At 44.1% G+C, this 25,266-nt stretch overlaps 1 protein-coding gene across 2 annotated transcripts in view; it reads left to right on the plus strand.

The window, feature by feature from the left end:
- DOCK5 (dedicator of cytokinesis 5) overlaps positions 1-25,266 on the plus strand; it is a 219,521-nt gene that overhangs the window by 189,146 nt on the left and 5,109 nt on the right. Inside the window, exons 42-52 of one of the 2 annotated variants that reach the window (XM_059071707.2) lie at positions 1,795-1,876; positions 3,221-3,305; positions 3,966-4,052; positions 6,300-6,476; positions 10,753-10,836; positions 11,486-11,623; positions 13,799-13,965; positions 21,169-21,337; positions 22,005-22,143; positions 23,103-23,206; positions 24,040-24,206. In XM_059071707.2, the coding sequence (XP_058927690.1) occupies positions 1,795-1,876; positions 3,221-3,305; positions 3,966-4,052; positions 6,300-6,476; positions 10,753-10,836; positions 11,486-11,623; positions 13,799-13,965; positions 21,169-21,337; positions 22,005-22,143; positions 23,103-23,206; positions 24,040-24,144 (1,337 nt within the window). In that variant the 3' untranslated portion in view covers positions 24,145-24,206. Of the gene's footprint in view, positions 1-1,794; positions 1,877-3,220; positions 3,306-3,965; positions 4,053-6,299; positions 6,477-10,752; positions 10,837-11,485; positions 11,624-13,798; positions 13,966-21,168; positions 21,338-22,004; positions 22,144-23,102; positions 23,207-24,039; positions 24,207-25,266 lie in introns of those variants that run through there. The other variant, XM_067039910.1, reaches the window with a different exon arrangement.

Here is a 25,266-nt window from a genome sequence, read left to right on the forward strand (position 1 = left end):
TGTAAAAGCTTCGGGAACCTAATGTCCTTAGCTCAGGGCTGTGACGTAACTAAAGGAGAGAGATGAGAAGCAAATGTTGAATATGATGGGATGTGTGTTATAGCCACAAGCGGGGCCTGAGGCGAATAGACTTCCTGTTCTGCATTCTGGATCCTGGATAAAGATGTGTAGCTCTTTTTTGGTAACATATAATGTCATCGAAAAACCAATCGCATGCTTTTTAAAAAATAAAGATGTTATAGAAGTAAACAGTATCCTAAAAGAGATTGGTAAGACAGAGCTGGTGTGGCATGGTAGGTAAATAAGAAAAAGGACTCCGGAACACATTGCCCGGGTTCCAGTTCCAGTGCTGTCACTTACTGTGTCACTTTGGGCAACTCATTTAATTTCTCTGTTCCTCAGTTTTCTCACCTGTAAAGTGGGGACAATGATCATTCTTCCCCTTGGAGTTCTTGCAAAGATTGAGTATCTTTAAAATACTAGGAACAGTGCCTGGTAAATACATAATAAAAGTTCAATATGTATTAATTATTATAGAATGGTCAGTAGCTATAGAAAGATACACAGCAATCAGTAGATCAGCAGGCAGACCTGCCTTTCAGAGGAGAGTGTAGTGGCCTCTTAACACAGTGGATGCTTGGAAAAGAAAGGTTTTCTGGGAAAAATTGTTTCACTTGTAGGAATTCAGAAAATGCTTGCGGGGCCTCCTTGGGATGGGAACGAAAAGAGGTCTTCATAAATTGGATGTAGAAACAGGAGTGCCGGAGTCACGTCCGCATAGCCATTTTACCTTGGCAGTTTGCTTAATTTCTCCAGGCCTAGGTTTTCTCATCTATAAAGTGTGAGGGGAGCTCTGTTTCTCCCAAACATCTAATAGCATTTCTGTGAAGATCAAATTTAAAAGATCATTTATGTGAAAACGTTTTGTAAGCTGTAATAGCTTAAGGCATGGCCCAGTGGTTCTCAGATTTTATTATACTTAAGAATCACCATGGAGATATTCTAATTTAGCAGCTGTGAATTCTAATTCTGCATTTTGAGTAAGTCTCCGGATGATTCTGGTGCCAGTGGATGGCACTCTTCACGTTGAGAAATACTGGGAGTGAATGTTAGGTCTAGACCCTGTGCCTTAAATTCTAGTTTCAATGCTATAGATTTGGAAGCATTGTTGGTAAAGGCAAAAAAAAGTCATGCCTAAGATCAGATCATTAAGTTAGAGAGGGAGACCTTACCCCTGAGCTGGGTTTGACGTCTGACTTCATTTATCAGTTGTGTGATCTGGGCTTTCTCAGACCCTCAGATCCTTCATCTGTAAAGGGGATTAATAACATCCACCAGGAAATTGTTGTCTTTATTGGAGATAACATATTCAAAGCACCTATTACAGTGCCTGGCTCTGGTGCTTGATAAACAAATGGTATCCAAAGATAACAAGAAATTCCTATTGCCAGGGCTCTGGAATCTGGCTAATTCAGAGGGATGCTTGTCCAAAAGAAATGATTTTCAGAGACAATTTCTAGTCACCTGTTTTCCTGAAATTTCATTAACATCTGTTTCCCTAAGACGAGGTTGTTTGCCACGTGTCTGACCAAAAAATGTCCCAAGATTATGACTTAATAAGGCATTTTGCCACTATCTGAGGGAACCCCATTTTCAATGCAGTCCTGGCATTTGGTTCCAAGGAATGATCGGTGTGGGTACCATTTCCGTCGGTAAAGCAGGAGGAACAGGTGGTCCTTTTTGCTGTGACAGCTTAGTGGCCCAGCCCTTTTCCTTCCTTAACAAGCTCCTCAGACATGCAGTGTTTCACCGTAAAGCCAGTGATGAGCCTGCCGCCCAGCTACAAAGATAAACCAGTTCCAGAGCAGATCTTAAAGTAAGTGGGGTTTTTGTTTGTTTGTTTTTTAAACCATGTGTCTCACACACTTCTTTACATAGAAGTCTATCAAAATTCATTACAGTTTGGAAGACTTCCTGTTGTCCTCATCCGTTTGGTCTGCTGTAACAGAAGATCATACACTGGGTGGCTTATAAACAACAGAAACTTATTTCTCACATTTCTGTAGGCTGGGAAGTCCAAGATCAAGGCACTGGCAGATTCATTGTCTGGTGAGGGTCTACTTCCTGGTTCGTAGGTGGTCTCACTGTGTCCTCACATGGTGGGAGGGGTGAGAGAGTTCTGTGGGGTCTCTTTTTTTTTTTTTTTTGCGGTACGCGGGCCTCTCACTGTTGTGGCCTCTCCCGTTGCGGAGCGCAGGCTCTGGACGCGCAGGCCCAGCGGCCATGGCTCACGGGCCCAGCCGCTCCGCGGCATGTGGGATCCTCCCAGACCGGGTCACGAACCTGCGTCCCCTGCATCGGCAGGCAGACTCTCAACTGCTGCACCACCAGGGAAGCCCGGGGTCTCTTTTTTAATAAGGGCACTAACCACGTTCATGAGGGCTCCACCATCATGAGCTAATCTCCACCCCAAAAGCCCACCTCTTAACACCATCACATTGGGCATTAGGATTTCAATATATGAATTTGGGGGAACAAATATTCAGACTGTAACAACTGTCCCTTCCATTTCCAGTATAAGATGCGAGCTTGGTAACTCAAGGGATTTGGAGATTTCTTTTTTTTTTTAAGAAGAGGGAAGGAAATTGAGAATTTCACTCTTAGGTTTCAGATCCCCTAGTTCTTTTCTCCACTCAGAAGGATTCACTGGCCAGTAGCGACTGACCTCACCTTGCCTTCAATCAGTGAGTTCCCCTATGATTGAATTCCTTCTCCTGAGAAGCTAAAATGCTAGTAGGATTGATAAAACTGTTAGAAAACTATACAAATGAGATCACAAACGTGGACATAAATCCATATGCCTTTCAAAGTTGTGAGCTGTGAGATAGATTCATCAATAATAAAACTAAGATGTGCAATAAAATCTAATTCTGGGGACTTCCCTGCCAGTCCAGTGGTTCAGACTTCATGTTCCCACTGCAGGGGGGCACAGGTTCAATCCCTGGTTGGGGAACTAAGATCCTGCATGCCACGTGGCATGGCCAAAAAAGTTTAAAAAAATCAAATTCTGCATCATCTCCAGCCTTCATTGTGGAGACTATGTCAGTTTTGAGGTAGTTTAGTGGATAAGACTCAGTCCGTGTAAGATGTGTCTCAGGTTTTGTTGGAGCAGTGCTTGTTGTAAGAAAGAAATGAAAGCATATGGCTGTGTCTTTCCCAGCTACTACAGAGCCAATGAAGTACAGCAGTTCAGATATTCTCGGCCATTCCGGAAAGGAGAAAAGGATCCCGACAATGAGTTTGCTGTGAGTCCACCACGTTGATCCTCTAAAACAAGATGAAACTGACATCCAAAATGGAGGCCTTCCATTCAACCAGCATCTACAGCAGAAATGATGGCAGCCCTGGAGATAGAGTTTCCGTGTGCTTATTACCTAGTCAGCAGACTATTGTCTCAGTGGAAAACTCTAGACTAGTGATCCAGGAACTGAGCTCCACTCCTGGGCCTGCCACCACCATGACCTTGATTTGAGCATGTCACACCTCTCTGGACCTCAAATTTCCCATCAAAAAGGGCGAGGGAGCCCCAATAGATAATTCCTTTCTGCTTTAAACACTTAGAATCCTTAAAGTTTGGGAGAAAGTATGGCCCATTCACTAAGGAGGCATTGAAAATAAAATCTCTAGATAACCAACAAGGACCTACTGTACAGCACAGGGAACTCTGCTCAATATTCTGTAATAACCTAAATGGGAAAAGAATTTGGAAAAGAATAGGTACATTATGTATAACTGAATCACGTTGCTGTACACCTGAAACTAACAATCAACTATGCTCTGATATGAAATAATTTTAATTGTTATTTATTTTAAAAAATTTTAAAAAGAGGATCTCATAAACCTGGAAGTTTTGCTGTTTTGCCTGGGAACTGACCAACATTTCCTACTTTCCTTCCTTCCACCAGACCATGTGGATTGAAAGGACCACGTATACGACTGCCTATACCTTCCCTGGGATTCTCAAGTGGTTTGAAGTCAAACAGATTTCAACAGTAAGTCATTTGAAAGTGGAACTCAGAAAAAAATCTTTCTGTCTCCAAACAGAATGAGAGCCTTTGTTAAATCCCCCCACCATTTCTCACTAGCTCCTCTGGCCCACTTTATTTTCCAAAAGAGAAATAAAAGACATGCTTGTAGAATAGAACTCCTTTGTAAAACTGATGTTACAACATCAACCCTAAAGATTACTCCCAGTGAATGGCTCTTTTATGACCAAATGGGTGTTGTCTCCTCAAGGATCCAGCCAGTGCCCAAAAACATTTTTGGAATTCCTCCTATGAGTTTCCTATCAATCACGTTCTTCTCTCCAAGAACATTTCCTCTTATTTTCAGCTAGTCACATCACCATTCATCCGAGACCCTTCCATCTTCATCACTCCCCAAAGCTGTTTGTTTTACCTCTTTAATATTTATTAAATCTGTTGTAGTTTTTTTTCCCCCAGCCCTCCTACTGAGGTACCCTGTTTCTAGTCCCTCATTCATCTCTGGTTGATGCCATTGAAAAAGCCTCCCGATTGGCCTCCCTGCATTGGCTTCTTAGGTCCATTTTCCTCTCTGCCTCAGAGTGTGAATTCCATAGTGAAAGCCTGGCTGTATCATTCTCATGCTTAAAACCTTGCTGTGGCCCCCCCAGCGCCTAGACTAGAAAGCCCATGCTCCTAGCACATGCGTACAGGGTCTGTGTGACTAAGCTCTTCCACTTCATCTTCTATGGAATCTACTGGAACTAAATTGCTCATTCCATGCTATATCAACCTTCTCTGACATTAGGTCATTTTCTCTGCCCGGCATGCCCTCTGACCACTTCTCAACCTAACTCCTATTGAGATTTAGTTTAGGTACCAGCTTCTCCAGGAAGCCATCTCTGAAACTCCCAAGCTGGGTTAGATGCCCTTTCTCTGTGCCCTGTCACAACCTTGGCTTATTTCTAAAGAGTTACCTACCATGCTTACATATCTTGAAACCTCCCCACCCTGACCCTGTGAAAACCGTATGCTCTGCCCAGCCATGAATTATATCTTAATCACTTTTGTAACAATGGTGCATAGCACACTACTTGCCTAAAATAAGTAATCAAGAAATATGTCTTGAACAAATCTAAAGTTTGATGTGTTCCATACCACTAGTGATAAATTATTATTCTTCAAGTATGAATATGATTTTGGACAGAGGCTTTTTTTTTTTTTTGGCGTTACGCGGGCCTCTCACTGCTGTGGCCCCTCCCGTTGCGGAGCACAGGCTCCGGACGCGCAGGCTCGGTGGCCATGGCTCACGGGCCCAGCCGCTCCGCGGCATGTGGGATCCTCCCGGACCGGGGCACAAACCCGTGTCCCCTGCATCGGCAGGCGGACTCTCAACCACTGCGCCACCAGGGAAGCCCTGCACAGAGGCTTTTGGAATCTAGTCTGGAGTAGGAGATCATGCTGGTTGATCAGGGTAAAATGAAGAAGGACACAATTTTTCTTGAATCTGGTTTGGAAGACATTTCCACAGGAGGAGCTCTCTCTGAACCTGCATTGCATCTTATTTCATTCGCATTCAAAATCCAGCTTGAATATTCTAATACATCCTATTATTTCTGACTTCCGTAAATGGTAGAACCCATACTAAGGAGACTTAATATATGGTCTGAACGTGTGACTTCCAAGATCACTTACCTTTTCTCACGGAAGGAGCATCAAACCTCTTACCAGTAAACATTTTTGGTGTGCAGAGGTGTCTTGGGTCAGATATATTGCCCCTCTATTGTCATTGATCTTCTCAAAAATATGTAAGGAAGATTTGACTAAGAAACAATCATTATTACAGCTCCAATTTTATCTTCTCAAAATTTCCATAGACACTGTGCTCCAAGAAATAATCATTACCATAGCTCCAATTTTTAAATCATCCTTGTACTTTCTGAGATTTTAAATAGCTTATTTAGCAGCTTACCAACACCATTTTCAAATAAGTGTGCTATCCTTACTAATAAACACGACCCCGGGACTTGCCTGGCGGTCCAGTGGGTAGGACTCCACGCTTCCACTGCAGGGGACACAGGTTCTATCCCCGGTCGGGGAACTAAGATCCCACGTGCCGCTCGGTACGGCCAAAAAGAAAACACGACTTTGACAAGTAAAACATCACTCCTCCATAGCTTGGTGGGAACTGTATGCCTTTTGAGGGGAAGACCTAGGCTTTTTCCAGTCTTGGCTGTGGAGCTCAGCGTCTCTCCTCTGCCGTGCTCTCTGTCACAGGAGGAAATCAGCCCTCTGGAGAACGCCATTGAAACCATGGAGCTCACCAATGAGAAGATCAGCAGCTGTGTCCAGCAGCACGCCTGGGACCGGTCCCTCTCCGTGCATCCCCTCTCCATGCTGCTTAGTGGCATCGTGGACCCGGCTGTCATGGGGGGTTACTCCAACTACGAGAAGGTGGGCTGCGTCCCGGGAACCCCACGGGGCCACCAGGTCTGGCGTGTCCCTCCTGCCTCCTCCGGTGGCAGCTGGTGAATTCGTTTCTTACAACTTCTCTGAGAGATTTTCATTCTCCCCTCTTGGCGAATGGCAAATGAAATTAAGGACAGGCTTCTCCCTGACCTCATAGCTGCTAGACCCCATCAGCCACCCAGCCAGGGTTAGGCCACTGTCTGGTTGGTAGAGTCACCAAAAGATCGATCTGATAGACCTCTGGTTGATTCAGCAGCTGTGAATTCCCTTCCCACTCCCTCTCTCCCCTGGAAGGTAGAAAGCATACAAGTGGACCCCAGACCTGAGGATGCCCTGGAAGGGAAGCAGCATCTGTGGGAAACACAGAGCCATGCTCTATTTGGAACCCTGACACGGTGTGCCATTGGTTGTATGGACAAACGCTGGCCCTGGCTCTGCAATTAAATTAATTCAGCTAAGTGTCGTATCTGTTGCTCTGGAAAAACATGAATGGAATGCTCATCACATGGGACTCCATTGCACACACAGGGTTTGGAGGTAGCATCACTTAAAGTGGAGGTAATGCATTCAGTAGAATTTGGTTACATATAATCAATAGAAGCAGGATTTTTATTTTTATTTTTTTATTTTTTATTTTTTTTTTGGTGGTACGTGGGCCTCTCACTGCCATGGCCTGTCCCTTTGCGGAGCACAGGCTCCGGACGCGCAGGCTCAGCGGCCATGGCTCATGGGCCCAGCCGCTCCGCGGCATGTGGGATCCTCCCGGACCGGGGCACGAACCCGTGTCCCCTGCATCGGCAGGCGGACTCTCAACCACTGCGCCACCAGGGAAGCCCGAAGCAGGATTTTTAATTGCTAGGTATGTTTTCAGTGGCTAAATCATTTGGGGGTCCTCTTCTTGAGTATAAATAAACAAGTGACACCCCTGTTGAGTAACATGGAGAGTGATTGGGAAGAAAAGGAGATGGATGGGGAAGATGAGAGAGGTTAACTGGGCTGATTCTCTTATTTCCATTTGTACACAATGTCCTGGGAAGAGCAGGGGCTTCAGAATCAGTCTCTCTTATGACCCAGTTCTGGCTTCCCATTGGCCACTGTGTGCTCTCGGGTGACATACTTAATCTCTCTGAGCTCCAGTTTTCATATTTGAAAAAAGTAAGGAAAATACATAACTGACAGGAGAGATGTGGGGCTTAGGGGAGACCTCCTGTATATGGGGAACATCATACAACGCCTGCCATGTAGTGGTGGCTTGATCAGGGTCGGTTTTCTTCCTGTCTACTTGGAACAGAATGTGTGATTTGAGTGTTCTTTTTTAATTTTTTTTGGCATGAGGGATCTTAGTTCCCCAACCAGGGATCGAACCCGCACCCCCTGCCTTGGAAGCACGGAGTCTCAGCCACTGGACCACCAGGGATGTCCCGGTTTGAGCGTTGTTGATGAGTGGGGCTTACCCGTGCTACAGTGATCTTCTTGCTTCTGTCGTCTCTTCAACCTCTCAACCTTTTTTAGTCTTCTTAGTCTCAGCAGCTGGCAAAGCACCAGAGGAACTCTCGTTTGCCCATGTTAGGTTTCAGTAATAATTTCTAGTGTTATAATGGAATTCAATACTAGGGCCCAGAATACAATACTTTTTTCATGCTATAATGATTTCAGTGTGTGTTTTTTCCTATAAGCTATCTGGTACTAATTTTGATGTGTCTTTCCAAGTATTCTTTTTTTTTTTTTTTTTTTTCCAGAATGCTCCTAAACTCTGATTTATATATGCCAATATCTGTGACTATTATATAATTTTATATGAAGTTTTTTCCAGTGTGACCATCTTCTAATTAAAATGAAAAAAGAAGGAAGGAAAGGAAGGATATATAAACAAATTTATTTCAGCAACTTTTAAAAACTGTTAGTTTTTACTTTTAATATGTATGACTGTACATTTCTAAACATAAGAAAAAGGTAAACTCGTTGATCACCTTGAACTATTGCAATCAGGTGGGGAATCCATCATTACCTACTTGATACAGGCGACCTGTTTTAAGGCAGCTCTTTAATCGGTGCCAGAGTGATCGGAACACAGGAGCTGCGTGCAGCAATTCATCAGCCCATTCTGTTGGGAGGCAGGAGTCTGCTAGAAAAACTAATTTCAGGGGACTCTGCTCTGATGTGCCCTGACGCAACTGATGCTTTGGGAATTTCAGTGCGTTTTATCAGAGGTCAAAAAATTTTTTTAACTTTCAAATTTAAACTGTGTGTATTTTGAAAGGTAAAGGTGGCTGAAGATTTAAGCAAATCCTTTGTTTTCATTTATCTTGACAGTCCCTCTAAATAGGAATCTGCCAGAATGAGCTGCTCTGTAAACGTGCTGTCCTGTTTCCTTTGTGTGATGCACGCATGGATTCCATATATATATATTTTTAAAGCTCTTTTTTGTAGATAATGAGAATGTCACTAAAGGGGTTTTTTGTTTTTAAATTAATTAATTTATTTATTTTTGGCTGTGTTGGGTCTCCATTCCTGTGTGCGGGCTTTCTCTAGTTGGGGCAAGCAGGGGCCACTCTTCATCGTGGTGCGCAGGCCTCTCACTATCGTGGCCTCTCTTGTTGCGGAGCACGGGCTCCAGACGCGCAGGCGCAGTAGTTGTGGCTCATGGGCTTTGTTGCTCCGCGGCACGCGGGATCCTCCCGGACCGGGGCACGAACCTGCGTCCCCTGCATCGGCAGGCGGACTCTCAACCACTGCGCCACCAGGGAAGCCCAGATTCCATATATTTATATTCTCTGTTGTACTCGTTTTCTAGGGCTGCCATAACAAAGTACCACAGAGAGCGTGGCTTAAAACAATAGGAATTGATTGTCTCACAGTTCTGGGGTCCAGTAGTCTGAAATCACGGTGTCAGCAGCGTTGATTCCCTCTGAGGCCTCTGAGGGAGAGTCTGCTCCCTGCCTCTCTCCTGGCTTCTTTGGGTTGCTGGCAACCTTTGGTATCCCTTGCCTTGTAGATGACTGTCTTCTCCTTGGCTCTTCGCATGATGTTCTCTCTGTGCACATGTGTCTGTCTCCTCATATCCCCTTTTTGCACGGACACCGGTCAGATTGGATTAGGGGTCCATCCTACTCTCATGTGACCTCATCTTAACTAATTACCTCCGCAATAAGTCTGTGTCCATCTAAGGTCACATTCTGAGGTCCCAGGGCTTAGGACTTCAACCTCTGAATTTGGGGTAGCGGGGGACACAGTTTAACCCATAACATCTTCCCACAAAGTAAAGAGTTTGCACATATTCTGTTTTCCACACAAAATGGGCTGATCCCTTTTATAACTGTATCCTGTAGTTTCAGGAACTCTTGGGTTTCATGTAATGGGGTGGTTTTCCTACTAGTGAAGCAAAAGAGTGAAGGGGAACTTTGAAGGCTGGTCCTCAAAAGCACTCTCAGAAATGATGGTTATGGTAAAGGGAGAAAATAGATAACTCCCGTTTTGAACTCTGTTGGAGCTCAAATGTTCACTACAGACTTTAGTTTTTCTTTCCTAATGAATTCTGTCTTTAAAATGGTCTCCTATGGAACACCTCTATTTATAGTTTGAGTTTGAGTTTTATGTCCCTGTTATAGGACCTTTCCACGAATGTTTATTGATGTTGTGGGTGACATGGTCTTGACATGGCATAATAAATTCAACCTGCATTTAATATTTTCAAAAGACTTTCACATCTATAGCATTTCTCATGTTGTCCTCAAAATAGCCTTTTGGAGATTAGTAAGAAAGTGCCAGTATGAATCTTCAGGAATCGTGATACAGCCTATAAAATGCTGGACAGGAAAACTCTCAGCCACATCTTCGGCCTATTAATTTTTTGCTCTTTCCTTTATAAGATCTAGGCACTTACTCTAATGAATAACCTTTTGATAGTGCCATTTGGCCTTTTCTTAGCTCTTTGGGGAAGTTATTTAATGAATGACATTCTGCTCTGCTGCTGCTGCTGCTGATTTGATTTGTGTGTGTGTAGCAGTTGAGAACGTACTCTTGCTGGGAATTGCATGATTCCAGGAAGACTACAGAATAACTCTTTCCTGTTTGAATTGTCCACTCCAGTGGTTTAAGGGCTTCCCAGGCAAGGAACGAATGTTTACTTAATCATTCCTGGTTCATCAGACAGAACAGAAGATGTGTTTCGCCCTTCTAGGCTTCCCTCCCCTTCCTCTTAGGGTCAGATACACAGATAGGAATGTGTTCTAATCAATACTTGCCAATGCTTTGCTTTTAGGCTTTTTTTACGGAAAAGTACTTGCAGGAGCATCCTGAAGACCAGGAGAAGATCGAGCTGCTAAAGCGACTGATAGCGTTGCAGGTATGTCCGGGGGAGGTGTGGCTGGACAGCTCTCCTGGCTCTGTGGGCGGCCACCGCACACAACACCAAGATGTTCTCTAGGGCATCCATCTCCAAGCGCACGTTTAGGGTTGCATTTTTTTTTAACCCTTGGAATCACAACCTACCTATTTATGTGGCGAAGCAACATAGGAAGAACATTCCATTAGACTGCACAGTGTTGGGTGGGGTCTTCTTAGAGGGGAGATTAAAGTCCCCAAATCGGTTTGCTGGCTTGTGTTTCCAGATGAGAGATGTCGGCCTCAGTTGCTCTCTCTTTCTCACTGCTTCTGTGCACAGTGGGAGGAAACGCAGCCATACAGCTCAGTCCAAGGTGAAACTTATCAGCTACTCCTGCCTAGAAAGGCCCCCAGGCTCGTGTGGACTTGCCTTGCCTGTCAGCCCTTCCCCTGGTTACTTGTATCCCCCGTGTGCAGATTCCTCTGCACCTTTGACCCAAGAGCATCCAGTTCCCAAGCTTCACACCGAGAAGCAGTATCTTCCGTTTGAAACATGCTGTGTCTACCGGTTTACCTGTCCATCCCCCTCCTTCCATGCTTCCCCAGCATCCAAATCTGGACTCTCCCTCTTCCTAAACAATATCCTATTCGTTTCATGCCCTTCTTCCCAGATGCCTCTGCTGACAGAGGGAATCCGCATCCACGGGGAGAAGCTGACAGAGCAGCTGAAGCCACTGCACAACCGGTTGTCTTCTTGCTTCCGGGAACTCAAGGAGAAAGTGGAAAAGCTCTATGGGGTTATAACACTGGTAGGCTTTGTCTCAACAACCTATGAGCTTTTTCTAGTCTCTTCTACCGTTTATGATATGGATCCGTTTTTCAGATGCCAAATGAGTTAAAGTAGCCGAGGAATGACATGCAAACACTGGGGCAGTTCGGAGAAGGCGTGGTCCGCCCTTGTTAACCTTCAACTGTTGCGCTGGAGAGCGGCTCTTAAACTTGAATGACCGTCAGGACCACCTGGAAGCCTCGTGAAAACAGATTGCTGGGCCACAGCCTTAGGGTTTCTGATTCACTTGGTCTGGGATGGGCCCCAAGAATTTGCATTTCTAACGTGCCAGCGGGTAGTGCTGCGGGGCTAGGCACCACACTGTGAAAACCACACTACTAGAAATCGGGGTTTCCTAATCCCAGACACCGGTTATCCCTGTGCTGTCTAGCCCAACTCCTACAGTTTGTCCTAATCTTTATTTTTTTATTTTGGTGAAATGTTCATACTCAACACACCTTCGAAGGGGACAGAGAATTGTGAATTACATTTGACAATGCATGTAGCTGATGTCATGATTTTTTTTGGACAGTTGTAACATTTCTCCCAGCTACAGTTTTCTTTTTTTCCTCCCAAGAAGTTGGGTGGAGCGATACATGGTTCAGCCTCTTCTCTCCCACAGTTGATGGTGTGCTTGGTTCCAGCTTCATTTAGCCGCTCTTTTGAACATGAGTTCATCCTGCTCTCTTCAAATGTTGTGTTCTTTTTTTTTTTTTTTTTTTTTTTTGCGGTACGCGGGCCTCTCACTGTCGCGGCCTCTCCCGTTGCGGAGCACAGGCTCCGGACGCGCAGGCGCAGCGGCCATGGCTCACGGGCCCAGCCGCTCCGCGGCACGTGGGATCTTCCCGGACCGGGGCACGAACCCGCGTCCCCTGCATCGGCAGGTGGATTCTCAACCACTGCGCCACCAGGGAAGCCCAAATGTTGTGTTCTTGAACCCCAGATTTTCAAAAATCCTCTTTCCTCCAAATCAAAGCTCTGCCTTTCTTTTCACGTATTCCTGTCCCCTATTCCCATACCTCCATCTCTGCTACATTTTTCTCCCTAGTATCTTTTTGATCATCTCTCTCAGTCACCCGAGTGTTCAGTCATGCTTTCCTACGAATTTACCTCCTAACCTGTTGCCAGTTAAGACTTTTCTTTTAGGAACATTTGTCTTTTACACAAGTTCCTAGATGGCAAAGACTTGGCTTTCACTCAATGAGTTTAGTTTTTATGAGACCCAGGCCAATATTAATTACCATTTGGATTTGATATGGTGACCTACTGGAGACATTTCTTATGAGAGTATATTCGTATTCCTTTATTTCCTAAGATTCACCAGGATAAGCATCAGGTGTCCAGTTTCAATCTAAAACTTTTCCATTAGGCCAGTATTCCGTTTTTTAAATGGCCGGTGGAAGCTAAGCTGGAGAAGCAGACAGAGGGGTTTGCTATTTTATTGATGAGTAATGAACATCTCGGTTTCCGTCTCTCATGAGGCTGGCAGAAAGTTAGGGTGAATTTTTCTCTAGTTTTAGAAACAAGGTAGGCTTAACCGAAGTTGTGTTTATAACTAAGAATATAAGAGGGGTGGGGGAGGGATGGATTGGGGGACACGGATGGATTGGGAGTTTGGGATTAGCAGGTGTAAACTAGTATATATGGGATGGATAAACAACAAGGTCCTACTGTAGAGCACAGGGAACTATATTCAATATCCTGTGATAAACCATTATGGAAAAGAATGTGAAAAGGAATAAATATATATATATTTAACTGAATCACTTTGCTGTACAGCAGAAACTAAAACAGCATTGTAAATGAACTATACTTCAATCGAAGAAATTTTTTAAAAATGGAGAGTTGCTTAATATACAGAAAATGCACTCACAACCTAGATGCTTAAATGTCAGGATGTTGTGATACGCAGTTACAAAATATCTTGTATGTCCTATTATAATAAACAAAATGTCAGTAAAATCTTTCGAACTACAAAAAAAGAATACAAGTATTTGCAATATTTAACAACCGACGTAACACAGGCACCAACCCATCAGAATGGGGTGCCAACGCCAGTACAGGTGGGCACTCGCCACAAACCAACAGGGGCTGTGCCCGTTTCTAGGGGCTGAATTCCCGGCCAGCTAACCATGAGCGGTCGTGTCTCCTTTAGCCGCCCAACTTGACGGAGAGGAAGCAAAACCGCACAGGGTCTATGGTGCTCCCCTACATCATGTCGTCCACACTGCGGAGATTGTCCATCACCTCGGTGACTTCCTCGGTGATCTCCAGCTCTTCTAACTCATCTGATAATGCTCCTTCCAGACCAGGATCTGATGGGTAAGGCTTCGATCTTTAATTGCCAGGAGGGGTGAGGTAACTGCTTCCTAATGTTTGCCTTTGGTCCCCAAAGTGAGACTTGGTCAGTGTGGCTGCATTATCTTCGTAAGGGAAATAATTCACAGTACCTGGGTTGTTAGTTTTTGGGTCTTTCTCATCGTCTTCGTCATGAGGCATATCATTACTTACGTGATAGTAGCAACAGTTATGAAAAACGGAAAAAAAAAATCACCCATAATGCCATCACACCCTGTGACCCAGCCAATCATATCCTACTTGTTTGTTTCAGAATAATTTGTAGTTATCGCTTGACTTTTTCGGTTTCAATTTTTAAAAGTAATTTTTAAGTTTATTTTATGAGTAGGCAATGTAATCACATATGAAATTTCAAAGGTACAAAAGGACATGTCATGAGAGGTCTCCTGTCAGCGCCCAACTCCCAGCTCATCAGTACCACTCTCCAGAGGCCAGTGATGTTAGCATTCAGCTTCATGTCCGTGTTGCCTTTCCAGCAGCTCTTTATCTGTACAGAAGCAGTTCTTAAATATATATCCTTCATCACACGTTTTTTATTTATAAACAACAGCATATAATACTCTTTGCCTTGCTTTTTAAAAACTTAGTTTATTTATTTATTTATCTTTGGCTGCGTTGGTGAACGGAAGCTACTCTTTGTTGCGGTGCGCGGGCTTCTCATTGTGGTGGCTTCTCTTGTTTCAGAACACAGGCTCTAGGCATGTGGGCTTCCGTAGTTGTGGAACACGGGCTCAGTAGTTGTGGCTTATGGGTTCTAGAGCGCAGGCTCAGTAGTTGTGGCGCACGGGCTTAGTTGCTCCGCGGCATGTGGGATCTTCCCAGACCAGGGCACGAACCCGTGTCTGCTGCATTGGCAGGCGGATTCTTAACCACTGCGCCACCAGGGAAGTCCTGCCTTGCTTTTTTCACTGACTAGATCTTGAAAATCATTCCATTTCAGAACTGCGAGAGCCTCTTCTTTCCTTTGAGTTGTAGACATCTCATGATTTCCCTACACGTGATACACTCCATCATTGTCTGTTGATGGACATTTGTTTGATTTCAGCCTCTTACTATCACAGTAGTGATAGCAATGAGTAACCTTAAAAATATATTATTTTGTTAATATTCAAGTATATCAATATGAGAAAAAGTCCAGAAGTGAAATTGCTCTGTCAAACATATGTAGCTGCAGTTTTCAAAATTATTTCTAAACTGACTTTCATGGAGATTGTACACCATTTACAGTCCCATCAGCAACACACAAGGGTGCCAGTTCACCCACATCTTGCCACCAAATTGTGTATTACCAGGCCTTTTAATTTTTACCAGTCTGATAGGTGGAAAATATTTTCTTGGCCTAGGGCTTTTGTTTGGTTGCATATTGGTTTTCTTTCATCCCTCTTGTTTTGTGTGAGGTTGAGCATCTTTTCATTTGTTTAGCTTGTATGTATTTTCTGTGAACTGTGGTCAGATATTTTGTGTACATTTTTTTGTTGGATATTGACCCTTTGTGATATGAGTTGAAATATTTCCAATTTTTCCTTTGTCTTCTGACTTTGCTTCTAATTTTTTATTTAGTTATGCTGATTTTTTTATGCAGTCAAATAAGTTAATATTTGATTTTATGGCTTCTGGATTTTATATCATAAAGGCCTTCCTCACTTTAAGACTACAAAAAGACTAATTTTAGGTTTTCAGTATTTATAATAAAATCTGTGATTCTTTGCAATTTATTTTGGTATAAAGTGTAAGGCATAGAGCCAATTTTTTTTCCCTACTTGGCTACCCAGTTCTCCCTATAACATTTAGTGAGCAAACCATCTTTTCTCTACTGATTTGAAATGTCAGCCTTATAAAAAAATCAAATTCCAATATGTTCTTTAGTCTGTTTGTAGACTCTTCCCCCATTTCTTAGATCTACCTGTGTGGTTCATGCACTTGTTCTAATGCAGTTTTAATTACTATAGATTTTAAAGGTTTTAAAATTTCTAGTAATTTTTTTTCAGAATTTGTCTGGCTAGTTTTACATAGCTTATTTTCATATTAACTTGTCTGGAATCCTGTTATTTTTATTGGGATATATTAAATTTATGGATTGAGTTTAGGGCTTTTTTTTTTTTTTTTTTTTTTTTTTTTTTTTTTTTTTTTGCGGTATGCGGGCCTCTCACTGCTGTGGCCTCTCCCGTTGCGGAGCACAGGCTCCGGACGCACAGGCCTAGCGGCCATGGCTCACGGGCCCAGCCGCTCCGCGGCACGTGGGATCTTCCCGGACCGGGGCACGAACCCGTGTCCCCTGCATCGGCAGGCGGACTCTCAACCACTGCGCCACCAGGGAAGCCCGAATTTAGGGCTTTTTGATGTTGAGCCTTCTTGCCAGGCACATGAAGTTCCTTTCCATATGTTCACATTTAAAATATTTTAAAGAAGTGAATTCATAATTGTGTTCAAGTGGAAAAGCATGGCATGTACCACTTTGTGACCTATTGCTTAATTTTATATACATGAAGAGTATTTAGCATCACTGTGTGTTTTAATGTTGAATATAAGTTAAGTCAGTTGACTTAACACTTATTTATAATTTCGTAATTCCATATTATAATAATCATATCACAAAAGTAACCTGTCCAAATGGCCTTCTACCTGGAAATCAAATATTTTATTTATTGATTGATTGATTGGCTACATTGGGTCTTCACTGCTGCATGCAGGCTTTCTCTAGATGCAGCGAGCGGGGGCTACTCTTTGTTGAGGTGTGAGGGCTTCTCACTGCGGTGGCTTCTCTTGTTACGGAGCATGGGCTCTAGGCATGCGAGCTTCAGTAGTTGTGGCATGTGGGCTCAGTAGTTGTGGCTCATGGGCTCTAGAGCACAGGCTCAGCAGTTGTGGTGCATGGGCTTAGCTGCTCTGTGGCATGTGGGATCTTCCCAGACCAGAGCTTGTACCCATGTCCCGTGCATTGGCAGGCAGATTCTTAACCACTGCGCCACCAGGTAAGCCCTCAAATATTTATTATTTTCTAAATTATTTATCTATCCTTTACCATTGACATAGATATCTTTACACAGCTGCAATTATAGCACAGATTTAGTTTGGTAATTTGCTTTTCCTCTTTGTCTTTTTGTTATAAACATTTTCCATATTGCTATGTAATTTTATTATTAGTTTTTAATTATCACTTTTTTTTTTTTTTTTTTTTTTTTTTTTTTTTTAGCGGTACGTGGGCCTCTCACTGTTGTGGCCTCTCCGGTTGCGGAGCATAGGCTCTGGACACGCAGGCTCAGCATCCATGGCTCATGGGTCTAGCCGCTTCGCAGCATGTGGGATCCTCCCGGACCGGGGCACAAACCCATGTCCCCTGCATCAGCAGGTGGACTCTCAACCACTGCGCCACCAGGGAAGCCCCTGAAGTGATTCTTTTTGTTTGATTTGGCTTGGTTGGTTTTAAGAATAATAAGCGTCTGTTTTGGAATTTAGTTCTATGATTTTCTTAATTAGTGCAGATTTAAGACAAATAATAGCGAGTGGCTTCCCCTTAAATATACTAATAATTGGAAAATAGCAAAATATTGCAAATTCAGGCATGTAATCTTTAAAAAAAGTAATAATAATAAAAGATAATTCAGAAAAGGAGAGAATAATTTGCAATAAGAAAGAAGAATTGTAGTCTGGAAGCATCTTCCATTGTGGCTCCAGTGGTTCTTTAACCAGACTTTCCTGGTACTTTCTCATCCTGTATCTTCATGAAAGAGGGCAAAATATTTTGTAGAAAGTGAGACCTAAAGTATTAAAAAGCTTAAAATGACTTAAGAAGTATATCAGCCAAATACAATGAGTGAATCTTGTTTAGATCCCGATTCAAACAAATCACTTGCCAAAAAAATTATGAGACAGGAAATTTGAACACTGATTGGATGTTTGATGAAATTAGAGAATTATTCACTTTTTTAGGAATGATGATGGGAGTATAGTTTTGTTATGAAGATGAATCCTTGCCTTGTAGAGATATGCACCGAAATATTTATAGATGAGATGTGATACCTAGGAATCACTTCCAAATAACCCAGTGAGGGGTGAGGACTATGACTGGGTATATGTAAGAAATAAGATTGGGCTTCCCTGGTGGCGCAGTGGTTGGGAGTCCGCCTGCCGTTGCAGGGGACACGGGTTCGTGTCCCGGTCCGGGAGGATCCCACGTGCCGCGGAGCGGCTGGGCCCGTGGGCCATGGCCGCTGGGCCTGCGCGTCCGGAGCCTGTGCTCTGCAGCAGGAGGGGCCACAGCAGTGAGAGGCCCGCATACCACCACAAAAAAAAAAAAGAAAAAGAAATAAGATTGGCCATGAGTTGATCACTGTTGATACTGAGTAATGTACACATAAGATTTATTATATTCTCTCAGGGACTTCCCTGGCGGTCCAGTGCTTAGGACTCCGTGCTTCCACTGCAAGGGGCGCAGGGTTGATCCCTGGTCGGGGAACTAAAATCCCGCATGGCACACAGTGCAGCCAAAAAAAAGAAAAATTTATTATTTTCTCTCCACTTTTTAATGTTCAAAATTTTCCATAATAAAATGTAAACTAAACTCTGCCTCCTCTAGTGATCTCATTTTAATATTTACATATTTAATAATTAGTGATACTAAGTTTTTAAAAAATTATTTGGATTTCTTTTTTCGTGAAATACCCGTTTATTTCCTTTGACAGTTTGTAAAAATTGAGCTACTCATATTTTTTTCTTTTTGATTTGTAAAAGTTTCTTATACATTAATGATATTTGCCATCTAAAATATGTACAGCCAATAGTTTTAGTTTACAAATGATGCTTTCTGCTGAACAGAAGCTTTTAATTTTTAAATACTAAAAGCTGATAGCTGTTTTTCTCTTGTCTTATTTCATATCAAAGCTTTTTCTAAAAAAAAAAAAAAAAAAGAGAGAAAAAAATAGGCTTTATTTCTTAGAGCAATTTTAGGTTCACAGCAAGAATGACCAGAAAGTACAGAGAGTTCCCATGTACCTCTGCCCTGGACACGCCCAGCCTCCCCTACCATAAGCATCCAGCACCAAAGTGATACATTTGTTACACTTGATGAACCTACATTGACACATCACAGTCACCCAAAGTCCATAGTTTACAGTTAGGGTTCACTCGTGGTGTTGTACGTTGTGAGTTTTGGTAAATATATTCACCATTGTAGTATCATATAGAATAATTTAACTGCCCTAAAAATCCTCTGTGCTCTGCCGACCTATCCCTCCAAACTTTTCATTTTTTTTTTTTTTTTTGTGGTACGCGGGCCTCTCACTGTTGCGGCCTCTCCCGCTGCGGAGCACAGGCTCCGGACGCGCAGGCTCAGCGGCCATGGCTCACGGGCCCAGCCGCTCCGCGGCACGTGGGATCCTCCCAGACCGGGGCACGAACCCGTGTCCCCTGCATCGGCAGGCGGATTCCCAACCACCGCGCCACCAGGGAAGCCCCAAACTTTTCATTTTTATGGAGTAAAATCTACCAAGTTTTAATTAAACCAGAACTTATTAAATACCCATTTAGAAGCTATAAGCAATCTATACATCACAAAGGTAGGTTTTTAACCCCTCCCCCCTTGTTTTTACATTTTGCCACATCATTCCTCTCTATCTCTCCCGCCAACCCCCAGTCTACCATTTGAGAGTGGGCTGCATACACCATGGCTGTGGAGCAAGCAGATTGTCTTATCGTAACCACGTACTACATTCAGTACAGCCTGTACATTCAGGAAATGTGACATTGACCCAATACTTAAAGCTACAACCCATATTCCAGTTTTGTCAGTTGACCCAGTAATGTCTTGTAGCAATTTCTGGTACAGGATCCAATCAGGATCACATATTGTATTTAGCCATTTCTCTCTATTCTTTCATTTGAAATCATTTCCTTAGCCTTTCCTTGTCTTTCATAATGACATTTTTGAAGACTATGGGCCAGTTATTTTATAGAATTTTTTTTCGTTTGGGTTTGTCTGACGTTTCCTTGTGCTTAGGATTCAGGTGATACATTTCTGTGTGATATGTCCTTTTCAGGTATCATATCTGGAAGCACATTACCCGTTTGTCCCTTATTAGTGATTTAATTGATCCTGTGGTTAAGATTTGGTCCATTTTCTTTTCTATTTTTAAAATAGTACTTACTATTTTTCCCTTTTTAATTAATAAGCAATTTATGGGGAGATAGTTTGAGACTCTCCTGTTTCTCATCAAACTCTTCTCCTCTATGTATTAACATCTAATTATGATCTTTGAATGAATCCATTTTCACTGTGGTGCTTGAAAATCTATCACTGCAATTAAGAAACACTTGAGGAGTACTCCTGTATGCTAGGCCCTGTTGTAAGCGTTCTGTGATCACCCTATAAGGTAGGTGCTATTATTATCCCCATTTCACATAGAAGGAAACTGAGGTATGAAAGGTTATCTGCCCAAGATCACCCAGCAAGTCAGTGTAGGTAGGATTTGAACCCAGGCTGTAGGGCTCCAGAGAATGTGCTGTTATCCACTACATAAAGCTGCCTATTCATCTTTTACTGTGTGAACTCTGTCTTTACTTCTAAGTTTAATAAGACCTTGTCTTCCTGAGATAAGATAAATGTTCACTAGTATTTTCTTTCCATACTTGGACGGCCTCATTTCTGTACACGTAGACCTTGAGCTATCCAGATTACAACCTGAGAACAATGCTACAGGTCAAGGTTCGGCTGTGGAGTCATGTCCCCTGGTCTTTTTGGAGTCAGTTTTTTGTTTGTTTGTTTGTTTGTTTGAATTTTTATTGGGGTATACTTGATTTATAATGTTGTGTTAGTTTCAGGCCTACAGCAAAGTGAATCCGTTGTACATATATCCATTTTGACTGTCAGGTGATCAGTGTTTTCTGACTTTTGTCCTTGTTCATGGCTGATAGGTCAATCCTTTTTCAAAAAAATTTGTTGAAGTATAGTTGATTTACAATGTTGTGTTAATTTCTGCTGTATAGCAAAGTGACTCAGTTATACATATATCTATTCTTTTTCATATTCTTTTCCATTATGGTCTATCCCAGGATATTGAATATAGTTCCCTGTGCTATACAGTAGAACCTTGTTGTTTATCTATCCTATATTTACTAGCTTGCCTCTGCTAATCCCAAACTCCCAATCCTTCCCTCCCCCACCCCTGATAGGTCCATCCTGGAGCCCCTTTTGGAGCGCAGGGCCTCGTCAGGGGCCAGAGTGGAAGATCTGTCCCTCAAAGAGGACAGTGAGAACCGGATGAGCAAGTTCAAGAGAAAAGACCGGAGTCTGAGCAAGTCCCAGGTCATCGCAGAGAAAGCATCAGAACCTGATCTGATGGTAAAAACAAACACCGTAGATTTGCCAGTTTGCCATTGCTTTCTCTGGAGCCAGGCCTCTCACCGTTTACTTCACAGCTGCGAGTCACCAGACGGAAGCCTAGCATGCTTTCTCAGGACGCAGCAGCCTGGGGTAGGGTCAGATCTCAGATGGTGCTAAGAAAAACACGTACAGAGATCGGAGCCTCTAAATCAATAACGGCGTGAGATTTACCCACAGTATAGACCTGTGGATTAATGGTTGGAGGTGTGGTTCTCTCCACTGTGGTCCAGGACCCCATCCAAACATTGTCACTTCCCTTCTTTTAGCTTAAAAAAATAAAAGGTACTTGATTCTTCCGTAAGCCACATCAGGTTGTTAAGTGTGGCAGGATCAGCTCTCCCTGAGAATCAGGGTAGCTCATCCCCAACCTAAATGGCACAGCCCAACTGTGATTAAAATCAAGTCTGTGGCCGGCCAGAAAATTGTCTATGGTCCGGTAATTCCCTGTTGCTGTCTCTGCCCTGGTGCCCCCAGCGTGCCAGTGCGGTAAGCTTAGAAAGGGCTCCTGGAATTTTGCCCTTTAACAGTTTCTTCTCTGCTGATAAGGTTGTGCTGAGCATGGATGAGCCCAGCGTGCCTCTCTGTGAGAATGTTTTGCTGTGTTTCTCCCCACCCCCGCTGCTAGAGCCCGGGCAGAAAAGCACAAAGGCCAAAGAGTCTGCAGCTGTCGGACAATCGGCTGACACCGTTTCATGGCTCTTCTCCGCCTCAGTCAACACCCCTGAGCCCACCCCCGCTCACTCCTAAAGCAACCAGGACCCTCAGTAAGTCTCGCTGTAGACACCCCTTCTCTTCCTTTTACTAGAGGATGGTGTATGTTTATGAATCGGGGCCATTTTTAACCAAGATAGCCACAAGGTGTATGAGAGTGTCGTCAAGTAGGTGCAGTTCAGTGGTAGTGGGTATAATTCAATTAGATTAGGGTTTGGCAAGGAATCCTTAAGTTGCTGAGACTCATGAAAGTTTTCTACACAGGGAGCCACGGGGTTTCACTGCCCCTTTTCCAACTGTGATGGTATAAATGAGGTAGATCTGGACTAGGACTAGATAGGAAGGGAGTAACTTTGGAACTGTTGGGCAGATAGCTGTGTACTTTATATGGAGAAGGGTCTAAAATAAGGACAAGAAATAGACCCATTCAATAGACTACTTACAGTCAGGCTTGGGGACTCGGCAACACAGAAAGCCTGAGAAGAATTACAAGGACCGCTTAGTACAAAGGAATGATGGAGGGGTAGATCTTCGCATCAAACGGGAGACGGTAGTCAGCCGAGTGTCAGATGATCAGACAAGTTTTCCTGGAGGAAGTGGATATTGCACCCTTTAAATGATAAAGCTGTGACAGTTCAATTTAACCAATATTTATTGACTACCTAGTATGTGATAGATGCTTTTTCTAAGCACTTGGGATATATCAGAGAACAAAGTAATACCCTAAGTTCTAGAAAATATTCTCATCTTCAGCTTAAGAGTAAGAACCTTCAACAAAAGAGTGAGATTGTTGCTTAAGAACTTCTGGTGAAGCTTTCCGATAAATGAAAGGTGCTACATCTGTCCCAAGGCGCAAGAGGCCTTCTTCATTCTCTCCACAGAAACTGTAGAATGTGACCGTAGTGATTTGCTTGACCAAGTGGGTTTAGGTGTTACCGCGGCCGGCAGAAGTGTCATGAGATCCCTTGGTGAATTTTTCTCTCGGCCTTCATCTTCTTTGTGTCATTTCCAGGCTCGCCATCTTTGCAGACAGACGGGCTGATGATGGCTACAGTCCCACCTCCCCCTCCACCCAAAAGCAAGCCCTACGAGAGCAGCCAGAGGAGCTCCACAGAGGTAGGGGGGTGGCGGCAGACGTTGGGGCCAGCGAGAGCCTGCCATTCCGGGGGATGCAGCGTTGGATTTCCTAAGATTTTTAGTAGGCAGGTTTCCCCATCAATTTGTCCCTCTAATCGATTCTTGGTTCGTTCCTGAAACCGTAAAGAGAGGGGAATTTTCAGTGGGAAGGAACAATATGCAAGGAGACCTTTCATCAGATCGAAGGTACCTCACCCCGGGCCCCGGGGAGAGTGAAATAAGAAGGGAGTTCTCGGGCTTCCCTGGTGGCGCAGTGGTTAAGAATCCGCCTGCGAATGCAGGGGACACGGGTTCGTGCCCCGGTTCGGGAAGATCCCACATGCCGCGGAGCGGCTGGGCCCGTGAGCCGTGGCCGCTGCGCCTGCGCGTCCGGAGCCTGTGCTCCGCAACGGGAGAGGCCACAACAGTGAGAGGCCCGCATACCAAAAAAAAAAAAAAAAAAAAAAAATTTCAAAAGAAGGGAGTTCCCGTTCACACCTGAGGAGTTTACTCCTTCTGAGTGAGTCACAGTCATTCTGGAAGGGGCCTCCGATGGGTTTCCTTCATTCATTCAACACAAATTTATTGAGTCCCTACTATATATATATCCACGCCAAGTATTGGGGATATAGCAGTGTTAGTGTATATCTGATTAATGCAAGGGAAAGAGGGAGATTAAATCAGTCTAATTTCCCTTTTCTCCTTGCAAAGGGCTGTGTAGATAAACTCAGATCAGTGAGAAGCTAACGCAGAATGTGGGAAATGTGGAGTAGAAGGCAGAATTAGGAGGAAAGGTAAGACTCATTTCTCCTTTCGAATGTCTGCTCCACCAGATTGCAGCCCCACTGCCTGTCCGAAGAGAAGCCAAAGCCCCGCCCCCTCCACCTCCAAAAGTTCGGAAGTCGGGCATCCTTTCTTCTGAACCTGGATCCCAGTAAGGATCTTGCCCTCTCTCTGGAACTGATGCCTGGGAGCTGGCCTCGGGGAGTCAGTGTCCCCCATTGCGTGGGTCCCCTGCCGACCTCCTCTCCTCGTCTGGGATTGAGGTTCACCAGCTCAAAACTGGTTTCATTCTTCAGAAAGCTTCTCTTTGATCGATGCCCGAGGCCACGCCATGTCTCCTCTGGTGCACGAGGAATCCCGGCCGTGCCCCGTGTTTCTCCCTCACCATTTATTACATTTCAGCCTCCGGCACAGTGCCACTGGGCTCTGCGAAAGCCTGGATAAGTTCTTCAGTGGTGGTGGGAAAACCCCAGTAACCTATTCCTTGGAGGAATTTCTTGCTTTGCTTCTGAAAAGCTGTGCTTAAGACGTAGTTTTCTCACGTGGACATACATACCTTGTTCCTTACAACATACTGGAAGAGCCCAACATCAAGTACTTTGGTAGCCGGAATCATCTATCTTTCTGAGGTCTCCTGTGTCTCCTCTGTGGAAAAGAACATCTTTTTAATGGAGATTGGCTGCTTTCAAGTATGAATGGCTATCATTAGCGAAAGAACATGGACTCGGTCGTGAGCCCTGAGCACCTGTGTCCCCCCACCCACCTGTGACATGGAAAAGCTGCCCTCCTTCCCCCCGCCCCGCGCCAGGAGTTCCCTCACACTCCCGACTAAGGGTCCTAACTGCATGGCAGTCACTCCTTCCTACCATGGACTCCTGAGGCTCTTTTTTTTTTTTTTTTTTTTTTTTTTTTGCAGTACGCGGGCCTCTCACTATTGTGGCCTCTCCCGTTGCGGAGCGCAGGCTCCGGACGCGCAGGCATAGCAGCCATGGCTCACGGACGGGCCCAGCAGCTCCGCGCGCAGCATGTGGGATCCTCCCGGACCGGGGCACGAACCCGTGTCCCCTGCATCGGCAGGCAGACTCTCAACCACTGCGCCACCAGGGAAGCCCGAGGCTCTGTTTTTTTGCACATAGTTTCTTGTCCTGTTACCTCCTCTGAGCTCAAATCACTGGATATAAGGGACTTAGAAGTCCGGATTGAACTGCTTCTCTTCCAGATCCCGTTGGGAATGGCTCGGCAGCCCCTGTCTGCAACCTGATTTTACCCTGGAGAAT

The sequence above is a fragment of the Kogia breviceps genome, chromosome 8, assembly GCF_026419965.1.
Source record: "Kogia breviceps isolate mKogBre1 chromosome 8, mKogBre1 haplotype 1, whole genome shotgun sequence".
In the NCBI taxonomy this organism is placed as follows: Eukaryota; Metazoa; Chordata; class Mammalia; order Artiodactyla; family Physeteridae; genus Kogia; species Kogia breviceps.